The sequence below is a fragment of the Choristoneura fumiferana genome, chromosome 28 (assembly GCF_025370935.1).
Source record: "Choristoneura fumiferana chromosome 28, NRCan_CFum_1, whole genome shotgun sequence".
Lineage (NCBI taxonomy): Eukaryota > Metazoa > Arthropoda > Insecta > Lepidoptera > Tortricidae > Choristoneura > Choristoneura fumiferana.
In genome coordinates, this window is record NC_133499.1 from 1,229,111 (window position 1) to 1,243,939 (window position 14,829).

At 38.3% G+C, this 14,829-nt stretch overlaps 1 protein-coding gene across 1 annotated transcript in view; it reads right to left on the bottom strand.

Annotated features, from left to right (window-relative positions):
- Positions 1-14,829, bottom strand: part of Wdr62 (WD repeat domain 62) — a gene marked incomplete in the record, with an annotated part of 170,398 nt that overhangs the window by 118,295 nt on the left and 37,274 nt on the right. The window contains 1 exon segment of the mRNA XM_074109234.1: positions 10,970-11,444. Within this exon segment, the coding sequence (XP_073965335.1) occupies positions 10,970-11,110 (141 nt within the window).

Genomic DNA, 14,829 nt, shown 5'->3' on the forward strand with positions numbered 1-14,829 from the left:
TTGTACTACTAGTTCCGAACTGTTTGAATTTGAAATAACATTCCATTGTAAAGGTTCAATGCATGAAGCGTTCGCGGCACGTTCGCGGATGCGGCAGTTTTATTGTTTTGTTTCTTTATGTTGGCAGTAGGTTGGCAGTAATGCAATTGAAAGTCCTAATTTGTTCAATACACGAAAGATAATAATAAATAATAGGTAAAGGAGAAGTTTATCTTTTTTATTTTTGCTTTTTAGTAGTACCTCCTAGTAAATTGTCAGCTACAGTCACATTTTACAAAAAATACTGCTTTTCTTGGTATGGGGATGTTAATTTGTTGAAGATTTCTCCTGCTGCTTCATCAGTTGCTTTGCTATCAAGCTATTGTAACTTAATTAGTTACGCTTAAAAGAGAGGAAAAAAATGAAGTATTTGTAATGAATTACTGAAATTTAAATTATAGCGTAGATTTTACATACTAAAAAGCCATAGACAATTACTGACATTAAATTTCTTTCGGACACGAAACATCGCATGTCTCCGGGTTTAGCTTAGAAAGTATGCTATCTGTATCTGTGGCTGTGGTACGCAATTATTGGTTTAATTATAGATTTGTTTTTATTCTCTGTCCAGGAACTGAGTTATTGCCTTATATTTAAGTAAATCAATGAGATTTGCTGCTTCATTTGTAAATATTTCCTATGGAATTTTACAGCTGAGAAACTTTTTAATTACTGAGTTGTTTATGTCCACAGCGTGCTAAGACGATTTTTCGATTCAGTGATTTGTTTGCGGAATATTCAACTTTAAAGTGCAAATTTTCATTAAAATGGAGCGTCCCCCCCCCCCCTCTAAAAACAAACGGCGGGTGGAAAAAATTTAAAAAATTCAGAATGGTAGTAAGTATATCAAACTTTCAAGGAAAACTATAACGGCTAAGTTTGCTTGAGAATTATTAGTAGTTTTAGAGCAAATATCAGCCTAAGGTATAAAATATACCTAAACTATGGTAGATTAATACGAAATCCTTAGAAAAATATTACTAATTTTTTTCGTAATGGCTACGGAACCCTATTTCGGGCGTGTCCGACACGCTCTTGGCCGGTTTTTTGTTATTGTGCCGAGTTTTGTATTTATAGTAAGCAAACATATATGCGTCCCTCCACAGTAAGTGGTTAATAATAATCGATGTAAAGAGTGGTTAACACAGTTACATTTTTTGATAAAAAAATTGTTAACATTACATTACATCCAATACGTAATTTGATCTTAGGGGTTATTAACAGTTCATTGTTATACTTTAAACTCGTTACAATCGTTAGGACAACCGGAAGTACCCTATAAATTGTTCGGTTAAGGCAATTTGTACGGAAAGAAGCTTGATTTTTAATCCCCGACGCAAAAAGAGGGGTGTTATAAGTTTGATCGCTATGTGTGTCTGTCTGTCTGTTTGTCTGTCTGTGGCACCGTACCTCTTAAACGGGTGGACCGATTTGAATGCAGTTTTTTATTTGAAAGCAGGTTTTCTACCAATGGTTCTTAGACATGTTTCATCAAAATCGGTTCAGCCGTTTTTGAGATATTGAACTTTGAAGTGACAGAGTCGGGGGTTTTCCAACTTTTTGTTGGTCAGGTTAGTTTACAGCTTCATTCAAGGGACTCTATACCTGAGTATGGTTTTAATTTCAACTGGACCTAAATCTTTATCTTCATCTTAGGAAGGATCTCGATAGACAGACGGACGGACAACAACGTAATCCTATATACTATAAGCGTTGCGTTTTTTTGCTTTTGAGGTACGGAACCCTAATAACCACTTTCTGCTAAAATTAGAACTGATTCATAAATTTTTAAACAGTGGTTTATTTGTTAGGAGTGACACAGTTACGACGGAACAAATAATGACGTCAGTTCTAACTAAATAAGTAACGAATGGCTATGAGATAACTTCTCATTGTCCCACCTTAGAAATTGGAGCGATAAAGAAAAACCTACAGGACGAAAGGGCATGGACGGCTTGTGTTATGGCTTTCTTTCTTTTTTTCTTTGTCTTTGACATTAAGAGCCTGTTTTATCTGTGGTTTTACCACTCATTGATAAATCTTATGTGACAATCAAAGAGTATTAGTACCTATCTGTGACTATGTACTGTAGGAACTAGGCTGTATACCGCTGGAATCGCTGCGGCACTCCGTCGTCCTCTGAAGCGATAGCTAAAACATAAAAAGTACCCCGCACCTCCACCACTTGTGGGGTCTGTAACTTGGTGAGAGCTTAGGTACTGGGGATCAACGCGCGTGACTTTAAACTATTAAATAATAACGTTGTTTTTCAATTATTTAGATTTATTGTGGAACTTATAAATACATTTACATAGAATGGCACCAGCCGCTTAGGCTATCGGGAGCAATCTGCGCTCCGGCATGTATACCGCTGTCAATCTGTTTTAAAGTTATATTCTAGAAACACAATATAAAAAAAACCTATCCCTTTATACAAAACTAGGTTAATCTAACCTGCCAGGTGGTCAGTTTTACCACCTGCCAGCGGTATACAGCCTAGTTCCTACAGTACCTATGCAATGTCGTCTCTGTTTATTCGGACAAAACAAACAGAGAGGAACTATACTCATGCTGTACTTACTATTACTAATCTGTGGTACGGTACGAGTATGAAACATACTTCTAAAATGTGTCGTTGGACAAGTGAGCTCCAGCCAGTCCAGCGATCTTAAATATTAAATCCACATTCCTAATAGTAATAATAGCTTTTCAAACCATTAAATGAATAAAAATGAACACTTATAAACATATAGTTTTACATAATGACCCGGAGAGCATAACATTGAAAGCTCGTCGCGTTTATGGCGATGACCAAATTTTTTTCGCGTCGTGGGTTTAGTCTAAGGCACGCCGAAGGTCGTCCAGCCATTCAGCCAAGGTCGGGGAATACAGATTAAGTATGTCGAAACATGTGAAGAAAAAAAATGTAAACAAAAAGGTGATTATGGTATGGTATTCAATTTAGTGTAATTACAATTGTAATTGATTGCCAACGAGCGTTAGCGAATAACTATTAAGTGTTTGCTTGTTCTGTTTGAATTTGTTGGGAATGCTGCCAATTCCGAAAAGATGAAAGTTTTTTTTCCAATAACTATAGAGATTTAATAGATATAATAGAGCTAATGGGAAAGCCGAAGTTAAAGTGCTTGTGTGTTTTATCTATGTTTTTGCCAACTGACGTGTTTTTTTTTACTAATAATTGTTTTTGTGATTGTATGCCAACGATCGTTGCTTGTTGTATTCTGTTTGAATTGAAATTGTAAGTAATTCAGTAAAGTTAAAAATTGTTTAGCGAAGAAAGATTTTAGAAGCTGAAACACGACTTCCCGCTTTTGTGAGTTTTGTCTATCTTCTTGCAGTTTTAGCTGAATGATACGTTTTTACCCAAACGTGTTTGGATACATTATGTTTCTTTATTAATAAGACAATCAATCCAGTCAATATTTTGCATCTGTGGCCACAGACTGACAGACGTCAATTTGACAACTTCATTTAATCACCTACCCACTATGTTTAAATCTCGTTTAAGGTCCAAGGTTAGGATTCATCCACCACCTTTCATATTTAGTTTTCTAGAATTTTTCTACTGAACGACATAAGCTACTGGACACTGGCAAAATCGTCGTCTGATGGAGAGCCAAATAATAATAAACACGTAACTAACTAACGCATTATGTTCAGAGTATATAAAATACATTAAAGCTGATCATAGTCATTACAAATCATGCCTTACTGCCGTACACCTTATTTATCTTGCCGCATTAGTAATCTCGATTTGGCGCCATTTGCCTTACTTGGTGTCAGGCGCATTCCCGCGCGTTAGGTTGGCAGCTAGGAAGTGCCACAGATAGCGGTAATAAACATCCTTGTCGGAAGTCAATCAAAGAGCAACAAAAATGTAAAGGAAGGGGTTCCATCCTGATTGAAAAACTAACGAATCATACTCCCTACTAATAATATACCTCAAAGCGAAAGTTTAGATGTTCATCACGCAAAAACGGCTCGGAAGGGTTTGGATGAAATTTGCCACACTGATAGTTTTTAACTTGGGCTAACACACAGGTTACAGGTTGCAGGTGGTAGGACCTTGTGCAAGGTCCGCCCGGATTGCTACCACCACCCTGCTCGCTAATCCTGCCGTGAAGCAGCAGTGCTTGCACTGTTGTGTTTCGGCGTGGAGAGTAAGGAAGCCAGTGAAATTACTACTGGCACTTGAGGTATCCCATCTTAGGCCTCTAGGTTGGCAACTCATCTGCAATACAGATGTGTTGCAGATGTTTATGGGCGGTGGTGATCTCTTACCATCAGGAGACCCACTTGCTCGCTTGCCATTCAGGGGAATAAAAAAGACACAGGATGCTTTTTATCCCGGAAAATTTAACAGTTCCCGCTGATAGCGATTGACGAATCCTTTGTAGAAAAAAGTCGCGATCAACAATTATTTTCGTTAGTTGGTTGCAACGCATTCGTATGTCGTGCGCCCGCGGGTACTGTGAATTTCCTATTTCTAGAATTTTCTATTTCCAGTCCCTTAGTGTAAGTTATCGGTTACAAAATACGTCTCGATCGCGTTCGCGTTAAACTCTCACTTTGTATGGAAACACGTAATCGCGAACGTACCGTTCGTGTTTCCATATAAATTGAGATTTTAACGCGAACGCGATCGAGACGTATTTTGTAAGCGATAACTTAAACTAAGGGTCAAAGTCAAAGTCAAAGTCAAAATATCTTTATTCAATTTAGGCTATAACAAGCACTTATGAATGTCAAAAAAAAATCTACCACCGGTTCGGCAAAACCTCTGCTCAAAAGAATCCGGCAAGAAACTCAACTTATGTCATTCTCAGGATCTTAAACTATGTCCAAACCAAATTTCATCACTATTCTATGGGTACTTTAAGCGTGAAAGCCTAACAAACATACTTTCGTATTTATAATACCTATTAGCAAAGATCACATAATCTAGGTTGTGCTAACGCATTAGAAACATGTTAGCGCGGCTTAGACCGCGTATTCCATCTCCTATCTTATTTGCGCTCTAGCTAACGTGATGTCATGTTTAAATTAACAACACTATATCTACCAGATACTTATATTTACGTACAGCATACGCTGCCGGCCATAGGCCATAAAAATCAGTGCTATTGTGCATTTGCATGCAAAGGGCTAAGAACAAAGATTGTTTAGTACTAGACTACTACCATATTTTATTAGGGTTCCTTAGCCAAAACCCTTATAGTTTCTCCATCTCTGTCTGTCCGTCCATCCGCTTAGCTTAGCCTTAGAGATTATTAGTGCTAAAAACATAAGCCTTCTTCGGGCAGTCGGGTAAAAACTGGAAGTGTTTTTTTGTGTGTGGTATACTCGGATGGGTATTTTTACATCATTACGGTGGTAAAGACAATGTTTCGATGCAGTGATTCGTTTGCGAAATAGGTACAGTCACCAGCACCAATATCTGATATTACTCTATTTCTAGGGCCGGAAGGACGTGTCAGATATTAATGCTGGTGACTGTACATATTCAACTTTAAAATGAATGTTGAATTTAATGAATTTTGAATTTCCATTACTTAGTTTTTTTTCGTTTGCAATACTAATCATTAATATACTTGTACATAGATAAACAAATTTTACTTGTGTTTAAGAATAATGACTGACTGATCAGCCTACAACGCGTCAGTGGCAAGGTGCGGCCACATGCAGTCGCTCGACGCTCGTTTCCAGCGATAAATCTAGTCACGTGACCCCATTTAGAATTTCCCGCGACTCAAAAAAGCAGCGTCAAGTCGCCGCGCCGAGCAGCAGCGATAAGTTGGCTGCTTGCAGGAATGGTCTTGGTCTTGGAAGCTGATTTCTTCCCATTTAGTAGCAGTCGTGGCAGTGGTACAAATAAAAGAAATTGGAGTGAATGAAAAAAAATAACAGTGTTTTTCCGGAATTGAAGAGGTTTTTTTTTCAGCGACAAAGCTCAACATTTTCAGCTTTATCGCTAAATGTCACGTGACCAGATTTGACGTTGGAAACGAGCGTCGAGCGACTGCATGTGGCCGCGCCTGAAAGCTACATCCAAGGTCGCTGTAGGTGTGTCACATACACCAATAATTGTGTAGTGTAGGTGAAAGAGAAAGAAGCATATGTGGTAATCTGTTTTAGGCTACGCGAACAAATTAACATACAAACATTGGTTCAGCCTATGGACGCCTAGTTAGATTTTTTGCGCCGTCCATAAAATACATGGGCATATGTGGGGGAGGGGTGGGATGTCTGTATCCCTGGATGGGAGCGAATTCTATTCCTTAGCAGTTCGCATTATGAAAGATGAAGCAAACCGCTTACAGTCCGTAAATCGGTCAGTTATACTTTTTAAAGATTTATCTCATTCTAGCAGCGATTGTTCTGGATACCCTCTAATTGAACTTTTCCGTTCAATTGTAGCAGAGTCCATGCGCGTGGGCGTGCGTCGGCGCACTGCGAAATAAAGTATGACATGATATGATCATTTAGCGCCTAAAGCATGACTTCCACCAAACGGCTCGCATCGGGTCAGATCGGAATAGTACATTGTGTCTTAAGGGCGGTAAATAAGGAATTACGAACGAGAGTCTACTAGAAGCCCGAAGTCGAACACTGAGGGCTTTTAATGAGTCGATGTTCGTAATTCTAGTACCGCCCGTGCGACATATAATGTTTTTCATCACATTTGCGAGTAAAATTGTATATTTGGAAAAGAAGAACTAATATTTTTACAAAAAAAGACTGCGAAAAAGGTAAAAGCAACTGATTTGGAGATCTATGTAGTTTGAATACCTATTTTACCATGTACCGAGTAAACGTATGTTTATGTACCAACCAACAGCGGGCTGCGGTATTGAATAATAATAAATATCGTCATGTTTTTCGACCTTGAAGAGCTTATTAAGATATAATCTGTCATAAAAGGTGTAAGTTGGTTATTTTTAATAATACTATATCCATCGTAGGAGGTCTGATAATGATCTAATAACTAGATTCTAGTTCTAGTTGATGAGATAATCTTGGTTATAAATTTAAATAGACTAACCCTCTGTTTCACCATCCATTGATAAAATTTATTTGACGGATAAATGTGATGCCGTCTCTGTTTGTTTTGTTCGAATAGACGGAGACGGCATCACATTTATCCGTCAAATAAAATTAATTAATAGGTGGTGAAACAGCCCCTGTCTTAGTTAAGTTACAAAATTGTTTTCAGCAGCTTTTATTTTAGCAAATCTTGAAAGTCTCAATTAATAAACCCATTTCCAGTGACTGGATATCAATGCGAGAACAATCGAAAAACCCCGACATAGTCATTTCAAAGTTGAATATCTCAAAAATGCCTGAATCAATTCTAATGAAACACAGCTAAGAACTGCCACAAGCAGACTCGCTTCGCTTACAAAAACCGCATTGAAATTGGTCGTCAAAATAACAACCCTCGTTTTGTGTCGGATTGAAAAGTAAAGTCAACAAAAATGCTTACATTAAAAACGAAATATTTAATGATATTATCATAATCACCTGTGAACAAACTATTAGTCTGTTTTGTAATTTATTCAATCGTAACATTAGTCGCACAAAACAACGTGTAATATCCGTATTTTGGACTTTTGTGAATGATGTTTACCGCAGATAGAGGTAGAACACGTTCACACATAAGTTGACAAACTACGATATAATATGTAGTACTTAATAAAACAAAGTCGCTTTCCACCATCTGTTCCTCTGTATGTATGTTATGTAGGTAGGTACATTATAATAATCCAAATGGCTAGATCACAAGCTTTCAATGTATTCAGAAGTGCGTGTTCCTCTACTGACTGCTATCTAAAGGTGATGTGATAGAGCGGAAATGCACGCCTAGGCCTTAGATGTTTTAATTACGCAATGGACAGTGGCGTAGCTACCAAGGGGCTAGGCGGGGCAGTGCCCCGGGGCCCTCAAGCTCAGGGGGCCCTCGAAATTCTGCTTTATAGCTGATGATAAAGTTGCTTAGCATTTTTAAAGTATTTACTTCAAAAAACCTTACCAGTTTTGATAGCAGTGGGCCCCATTTTTTTATTTGCCCCAGGGCCCTAGGTTACCTAGCTACGCCACTGGCAATGGATCTTAACTTAATGCTGCTTCCATCAATAGAGATAAAGTCGTTCAAGAAGAAGGTTCATATAGCTAGCGACGCGCCCCGGCTTTGCGCGAGTGTAGTTTTAGGGCAAGGGAAATGAAAATGTGAAATTTGGCTTTGACTTTTTTTATTTTTTGCTTTTTTTATTGCAAGCTTTTACTTTTGCAAGTTAAATTCGACCAACTTCCTGTAGTCGGATTGACTTGAAATTTGGAATACTTATGTAAATCGCGTGACAATACAATATTATGGTAGTGACATCCTGGTAGTCCAGACAGGATCGTCTCCGCAGGACGGAACTCTTCGACGGTTAATAGCATCGACTTGAACTTTGGTATGCAAATGTAGTTTGGGAGACAATGCAAGTACAGTCAAAAAAAAAATCTTGTATTAAAAATGAAATTTTTATGGTTAGGTTATTTCAAAGTTGTATCCATGCGAAGACCGGGCGAGTTGCCATTGAAACATTAATAAGTGTTCAAGAAAGTTATCCTAGAAAAGGTATTTCATAAATGAAACATTACAGCACACCAACCACCAACTTCCTAACTTTGTTTTTTTTTTCACTGCGAAAAAGACGAAGATTTAAAGCCATACAGCCAATTTTTTTTTCAATAGTTTATTTAAGACGGGAAGAAACGAAATCATCTCATACCCATACCAAGTCTTCCTCTAAGACAAACCGACGCGCAAACTTACGCAACTTTCGCACGCATTCATCTCACTATAACTTTTTAATTTCAACACGACACAGACACTGGCACTCGCACTGGCACAATGACGTTTGACGTTAGAAATGGCGCGTAAAATAACAAAATGGCCGACGTCCACCGCCGCCGACGCGCGGGTTCGTACTAAATAAGATTTTACTTTGGTTAAAGTAGTGGGGTGTTGTTCGGAAGTTCATAGTTTAGTTTAGCATAATGATATGAGGCCCAGATAACTAGATTAGGGTGTAATCTCGTTTGGATCTGCTAAGCGTTGAGTTTAAAAGTTATTTTTAATGTTTTAATAATTTCTACCTACCATGCTTTCGCTGTCTTTTTTTTTTGCTAAAACGTTAAAACAACTAGGTAGATTCTTTTCTTTCTTTCAAAATTATGATGATCTATTAAAATTCAATTATCATCTGATTTGATTTTTTATCTTGAATCCATAGTTACATGTTGCATCTATTTAGATTTTTATAGGTTTTTAATTAAGTTGTTGTGTCACATTTGGATCAAATCTAAGAACTCTTTAACCCACTTCCAGGGACTTGAAATTTACATATGTAGTGCAGTACAATGCATGTACAGTCAACAAAGTGTACGGTCAGAAATAAAGCTCGAAGGTACCTCTAAAAAATTTTTTTTTATTGTGTCCTTTGTCAACATTGTGAGGAAACCTGCGCAACCTGCGAAGCAATTCAATAGTGTGTGCTCGAACGGACAGCCAACGAGAACTGCCCGCCAGCACTGTTGCACAATTACTACTATCACAAGTAGAGTCCGAAACATGTCGGGCATTACCCGAGAAATACCTACATGAATGAGACATTCTATTTTTAATCCTCGACGCGTAAAGAAGGGGATTATAAGTTTGACGTCCATGTCTGTCTGTCTGTCTGCGGCATTGTAGCTATCAAACAGAAAGACTGATTTCGATGCGTAGCTATCAAACAGAAAGACTGATTTCGATGCGATTTTTTAAGTGAAATCGAGTTTCCTTGCGATGGTTCTAAGCTATGTGTGATAAAAATCGGTTCAGCAATTTTTGAGATATTAAACTTTGAAAAACCATTTAACAATGACAGAATTTTTCAACTTTTTTAAGTAACCACCTATTTTTGCGTCGGAGTTTAAAATGAGAGAGAACAAACTTCGTTCTAGGGGGTAAAAGACAATTTTATACTGTTTTCAGAATATCCCACTATATTATCCCACTTCCCACTACTATTATAAATGTTTGTTATGTCTTCACGTCCAAACCACTGAACCGATTTAGATGAAATTCGGTATACAGATAGTTTGAGTTCCAGAGAAGGACTAGGATAGATTTTATCCCAGAAAATAGCATAGTTCCTGCGGGATGGCGATAAACGAATTCAATGCGGACGGAGTCGCGGGCAACAGAGATATTAATAAAAAGAAACGGACAAGATTATAGTGTAGGTCAAAAACAGCTAAAGAGGTGTTTATTTCCCAGCCCTCAGACGTTATGAAGTGGTTGTCAAACTGAGAAAACATCGAAATGTACGTTTAAAATGTTCTACGTAATACCTCTCCTCTCATCTCAATGCTCAAAGCAAGCAGTTCAAGAGCACTCCAACTTTCAACAATTTTAAAAATGCTGGTGGTAAAATCTCGAACTAATATGCTCCATATAAAATTGTTAAATAAATACGCGCGTAGCGCCATAGCTGCCGGCAACAGTAAGTTTGTAGGGCACTGTGAAAGAGCTCTTTAGAAAATGTTCGTTGAAAATAAGGTGCAGAATTTAGTACAAGTGTCATCGAGTTTAAACAGATTTTTAGTTATTATTCTGGCGCACGAAGAGATTGATCGAAAGGGTAAATTTTGTTTTTGTTTAAAATGAAACAAAAAAACTTTATCTTGTAAACGAAAACAATTTACTTTTATAGTCATTTCATTCTCTTCATTAGTAATCACTAGCGACATCTATTGGTGAGTAGATAAACTACTAAACTCATTTCTTGCTTGTTCCACAACTCCAAAGAAAGATTTAACTTACGTGTTCAAAATTTATGTTGCTGAAATTATAAAGGTTTTTATTAAATAAACTCACCCGATCAGAAATGGCTTCTTCAGTTTTCCCACGCTTCAGGCCAGGAGCGCGCACCACGTTTGCCGGTGGCGCCATCACTGTGGCAGGCGGAGGAGGCGCCCCGCCGCCGAGCGCGCTCGCCGGGATAAAACCCGCCTCCATTATCTCAGCATCGCTACTCCACGATAGATGGCGCTTATATCAATGCACTTTCAACATCACCGATTAATTTTTCTGTTTCACTCTAACACTAGGTATGTTTCGTACAACTAATTATAAACTAATAATTGGTAAAAAGCACGTCAATTCACACTTTGGACGAATTAAACTCACTAGCCATCGCGAGGAACTGGTTTTAATTGAGCTTTGCATAAGAAAATTAAATATTTGAGCATTTTACACAGAACCTAGCGCACTGTTTCACAAAATAATACTAACATTAGACACGGAACATACACTGGGACGGTCGATTTTTTTGTCTCACTCGCCTGCCAACCTGTGAAAGAGAGAAACAGCTAATTAATGTTAATGAAGAAAACAAGATTGAATGAAACTCGTTTTCGGCCGTCAAAAACATGACGAGCTAATTTCGTAACAAAATAACACCAAACATTTTAATTTCGTTTAACAGATGCCAGTCTGTTGCTTTGTGGATAATATTGAATGGGGCCCACTGGTTGCCACGAGCTTTACGGTGAAAGAAACATCGTGAGGAAACCTGCGCAACCTGCGAAGCAATTCAATGGTGTGTGAAGCTCCCAATCCGTACTGGGACCGCGTGGGAACTACGGCCCAAGCCCTCACATTCTGAGAGGAGGCCTGTGCCCAGCAGTGTGATGTTTTAGGCTGGGATGATGATGACTGAATGGGATGGGATTTTGATGACATGATCCCCGGGTAACCGGTCTTAAACATTAATTCGTTTTTAAGGAATATAAAAGTCTATCACGAAAAATTATTAGATACATTAACTAATATATTAACAAGTGTTCATCAGAAAACATTTTAAATTTTCATGCAACTTTAAGAATTATCGAGAAAAACTAACAAAAATGCAACGTTGCCAGCTCAGCAGGAATAAACGCCCTAAATATAATGTAAACAACGGGAAAATGACGGGACAGAATAAACATTGGAACATAGAACCTCCTCCTTTTTTGAAGTCGGTTTGAAGTTCTAGCAAAAACTTATTACATGTGTGATTTAAAAAGCGCCCTTAGCCCTATTTTACGAAGCTACAAGTTTCAATTCACAAGCGGTAGTCCTTGTTTAACAGTATGCATTGAAAAGAGAACTACCGCTTGTAAATTGAAACTTGTAGCTTCGTGAAATGCCCCACAGGCCTCTCAATGAAGTGCGTGCCGCCCGCGCACGCGCATTAGCATGCGCACAATCAGCTGACGAAACAGCGCCGCCCACCGCGAGAAAGCCAAAGCATCTACGTTGACGACATGTTTATATGTAACACTCGGTATAGGTAGTGTAGTGACACGAGAGACAAGTTAATGACTACACACAGCTACTTACATGAAGAATTGATTGCAAATAACCTAACCAACAAAAAGCTTTGTCACTCGAAAGTTCATGTTCATTTTGATGAAAGATGTCTAAGAACCATCGCTTAAAAACCTGATTTCAAATAAAAAATGCCGCATTCGAATTTAAGAGCTACGGTGCCACAGACATACACACAGACACACATAGCGGTCAAACTTATAACACGCCTCTTTTTGCGTCGGGGGTTAAAAATGATATCAAGCCAGCTATAAATCGAGTTATAACCGATTAATGTCCAATAATCGATTGTGAACGAGTCGATTATTTGCGCTCGATGGCGCGGGACGCAGTCGGCAGTCTACGGACCATTCAAAATCCAACTAAGTGCGAGCCGGACTCGCGCATCGAGGGTTCCGTACAAATTTGTAGGTATATGAATATCCAGTGTTAGCAGAGCCCCTAAGCGAAATGTACGCAGTGTGGGGTCATTTTAGATGGTTCTATGACACAGTCAGATATGAAAAATAAAAATATTTTCAGGTTTTTCTTATTGATTGTGCTATACGAGTACCTAACTTAATACAAAATATTAAGTTTCTAGGGCAGCTAGAAGTGACCTATAAATTTTTCGAGTTAAGGCAATTTGTGTTTCCATCACCTTTTTTTAGGGTTCCGTATTCAAAGGGTTAAAACGGAACCCTATTACTAAGACTCCGCTGTCCGTCTGTCCGTCCGTCTGTCACCAGGCTGTCTCTCATGAACCGTGATAATTATACAGTTCAGTGGCCGCTTTTACAACAAATACTAATAAAAGAGCAAGACAGCCGGTGAAACTTGAGGTATCCCATCTTGGGTCTCTAGGTTGGCAACGCATCTGCAATACCCCTGGTGTTGCAGATGTTTATGGGCGGTGGTGATCTCTTACCATAAGGAGACCCACTTGCTGGTTTGCCATCCAGTCGAATAAAACAAACAAACAAACAAATGAATAAAATTAATATTTAAGGTGGCTCCCCCCTTTTTCGCCGTTTTTTGCTTAGACATTAATAACGGCAACCGGTAGACGCTTGAAATATTCACAGAATATTTAGTTGCATAATCAATTTAAAAATAAATAATTTAATTAACGTAAAATAAATATTTAAGGGGGCTCCAAACAACAATTTTTTTTTGCTAGTGTCTAATATTGTATAGATAATTACGGAACCCTTCGTGCGCGAGTCCGACTCGAACTTCGCCGGTTTTTTTTTTAATAATAACAAACATCTCTTGCACAGACGTAGCTATATTCCGAGACGACAATACAGCCGCACGCGCATCCGAAGTGTCCGCCCATTGCTATAGTGTATTTAGTCTTTGAATAAAGAAAGAAATCAAGCTTTACAATACAAACAATGACTTATTTTGTATTGAGCACCATATAATAATATAATAAACATTAAACAAGATAATACTACTTAAGCTCGCATTATAAAACTTGTGTTTACCCGTGGCTTCGCACGCGTTGTCCGTCCGTCCGTCTGTCTGTCAAGACAAGACCTTTTAAGCTAGAAACACACTGACAGCGGAGGCGCGCGCTGTTCCCTCGGGAACTGTGCATTTTTCCGGAAAAAAAAATTATCTCTATGCTAAAAATCACGTCGATCCGTCGCTCCGTTTCGAAGTGAAAGACGGACAAACATATAAACACACAAACACAAATTTTCGCATTTATAAATATTAGTATGGATTTTGATAACTTATCTAACTTATAAAAGTTGACAAACCCCCAACATTGTCATTTCAAAGTTAAATATCTCGAAAACGGCTGAACTTAGTTTTATCAGACATAGCTAACAACCACTTTCAGGAAACTCGCTGTCACGTAAAAAAACCTCATCAAAATCGGTCCATGGACAGAAATGGCGTCAAACTTATAAAAGTAACTCTTTTTTGCGTCTTGGGTTTTGTAAGTTGGTAAGGTTATTTGAAAAATTGTAACCGTGCGAAACCGGGTTGGGTCGCTAGTACAGACTGTCTTGATTTTGGTGTGACAGGACATCACTAGTTCTGTTTTGCTGATTTGCCAAAAACTTTCCATATAGGAAACTTTTCATATAGGAAAATGGGAAATTTCGGAAACTTCTCACAATTTTGTATGGGGATTGAAAACTTCGTTTCTTAAATTTCCTATAAGTATACATACATATGTATTTGTGAATTTTCCAGAAATTCCGATAACTGATTGGTTAAGGCATGGAATAAACTACCAGAACTTGTAGTCCAGCACTGAATTCGAATCAATTTAAGAACCGGCTAAAACCAACACATAAGAGCGTTTTCACATTAACCGATCCGACATTGGTATCGGACGACGATACGATGTCGGGCAAGTAAAACGTATG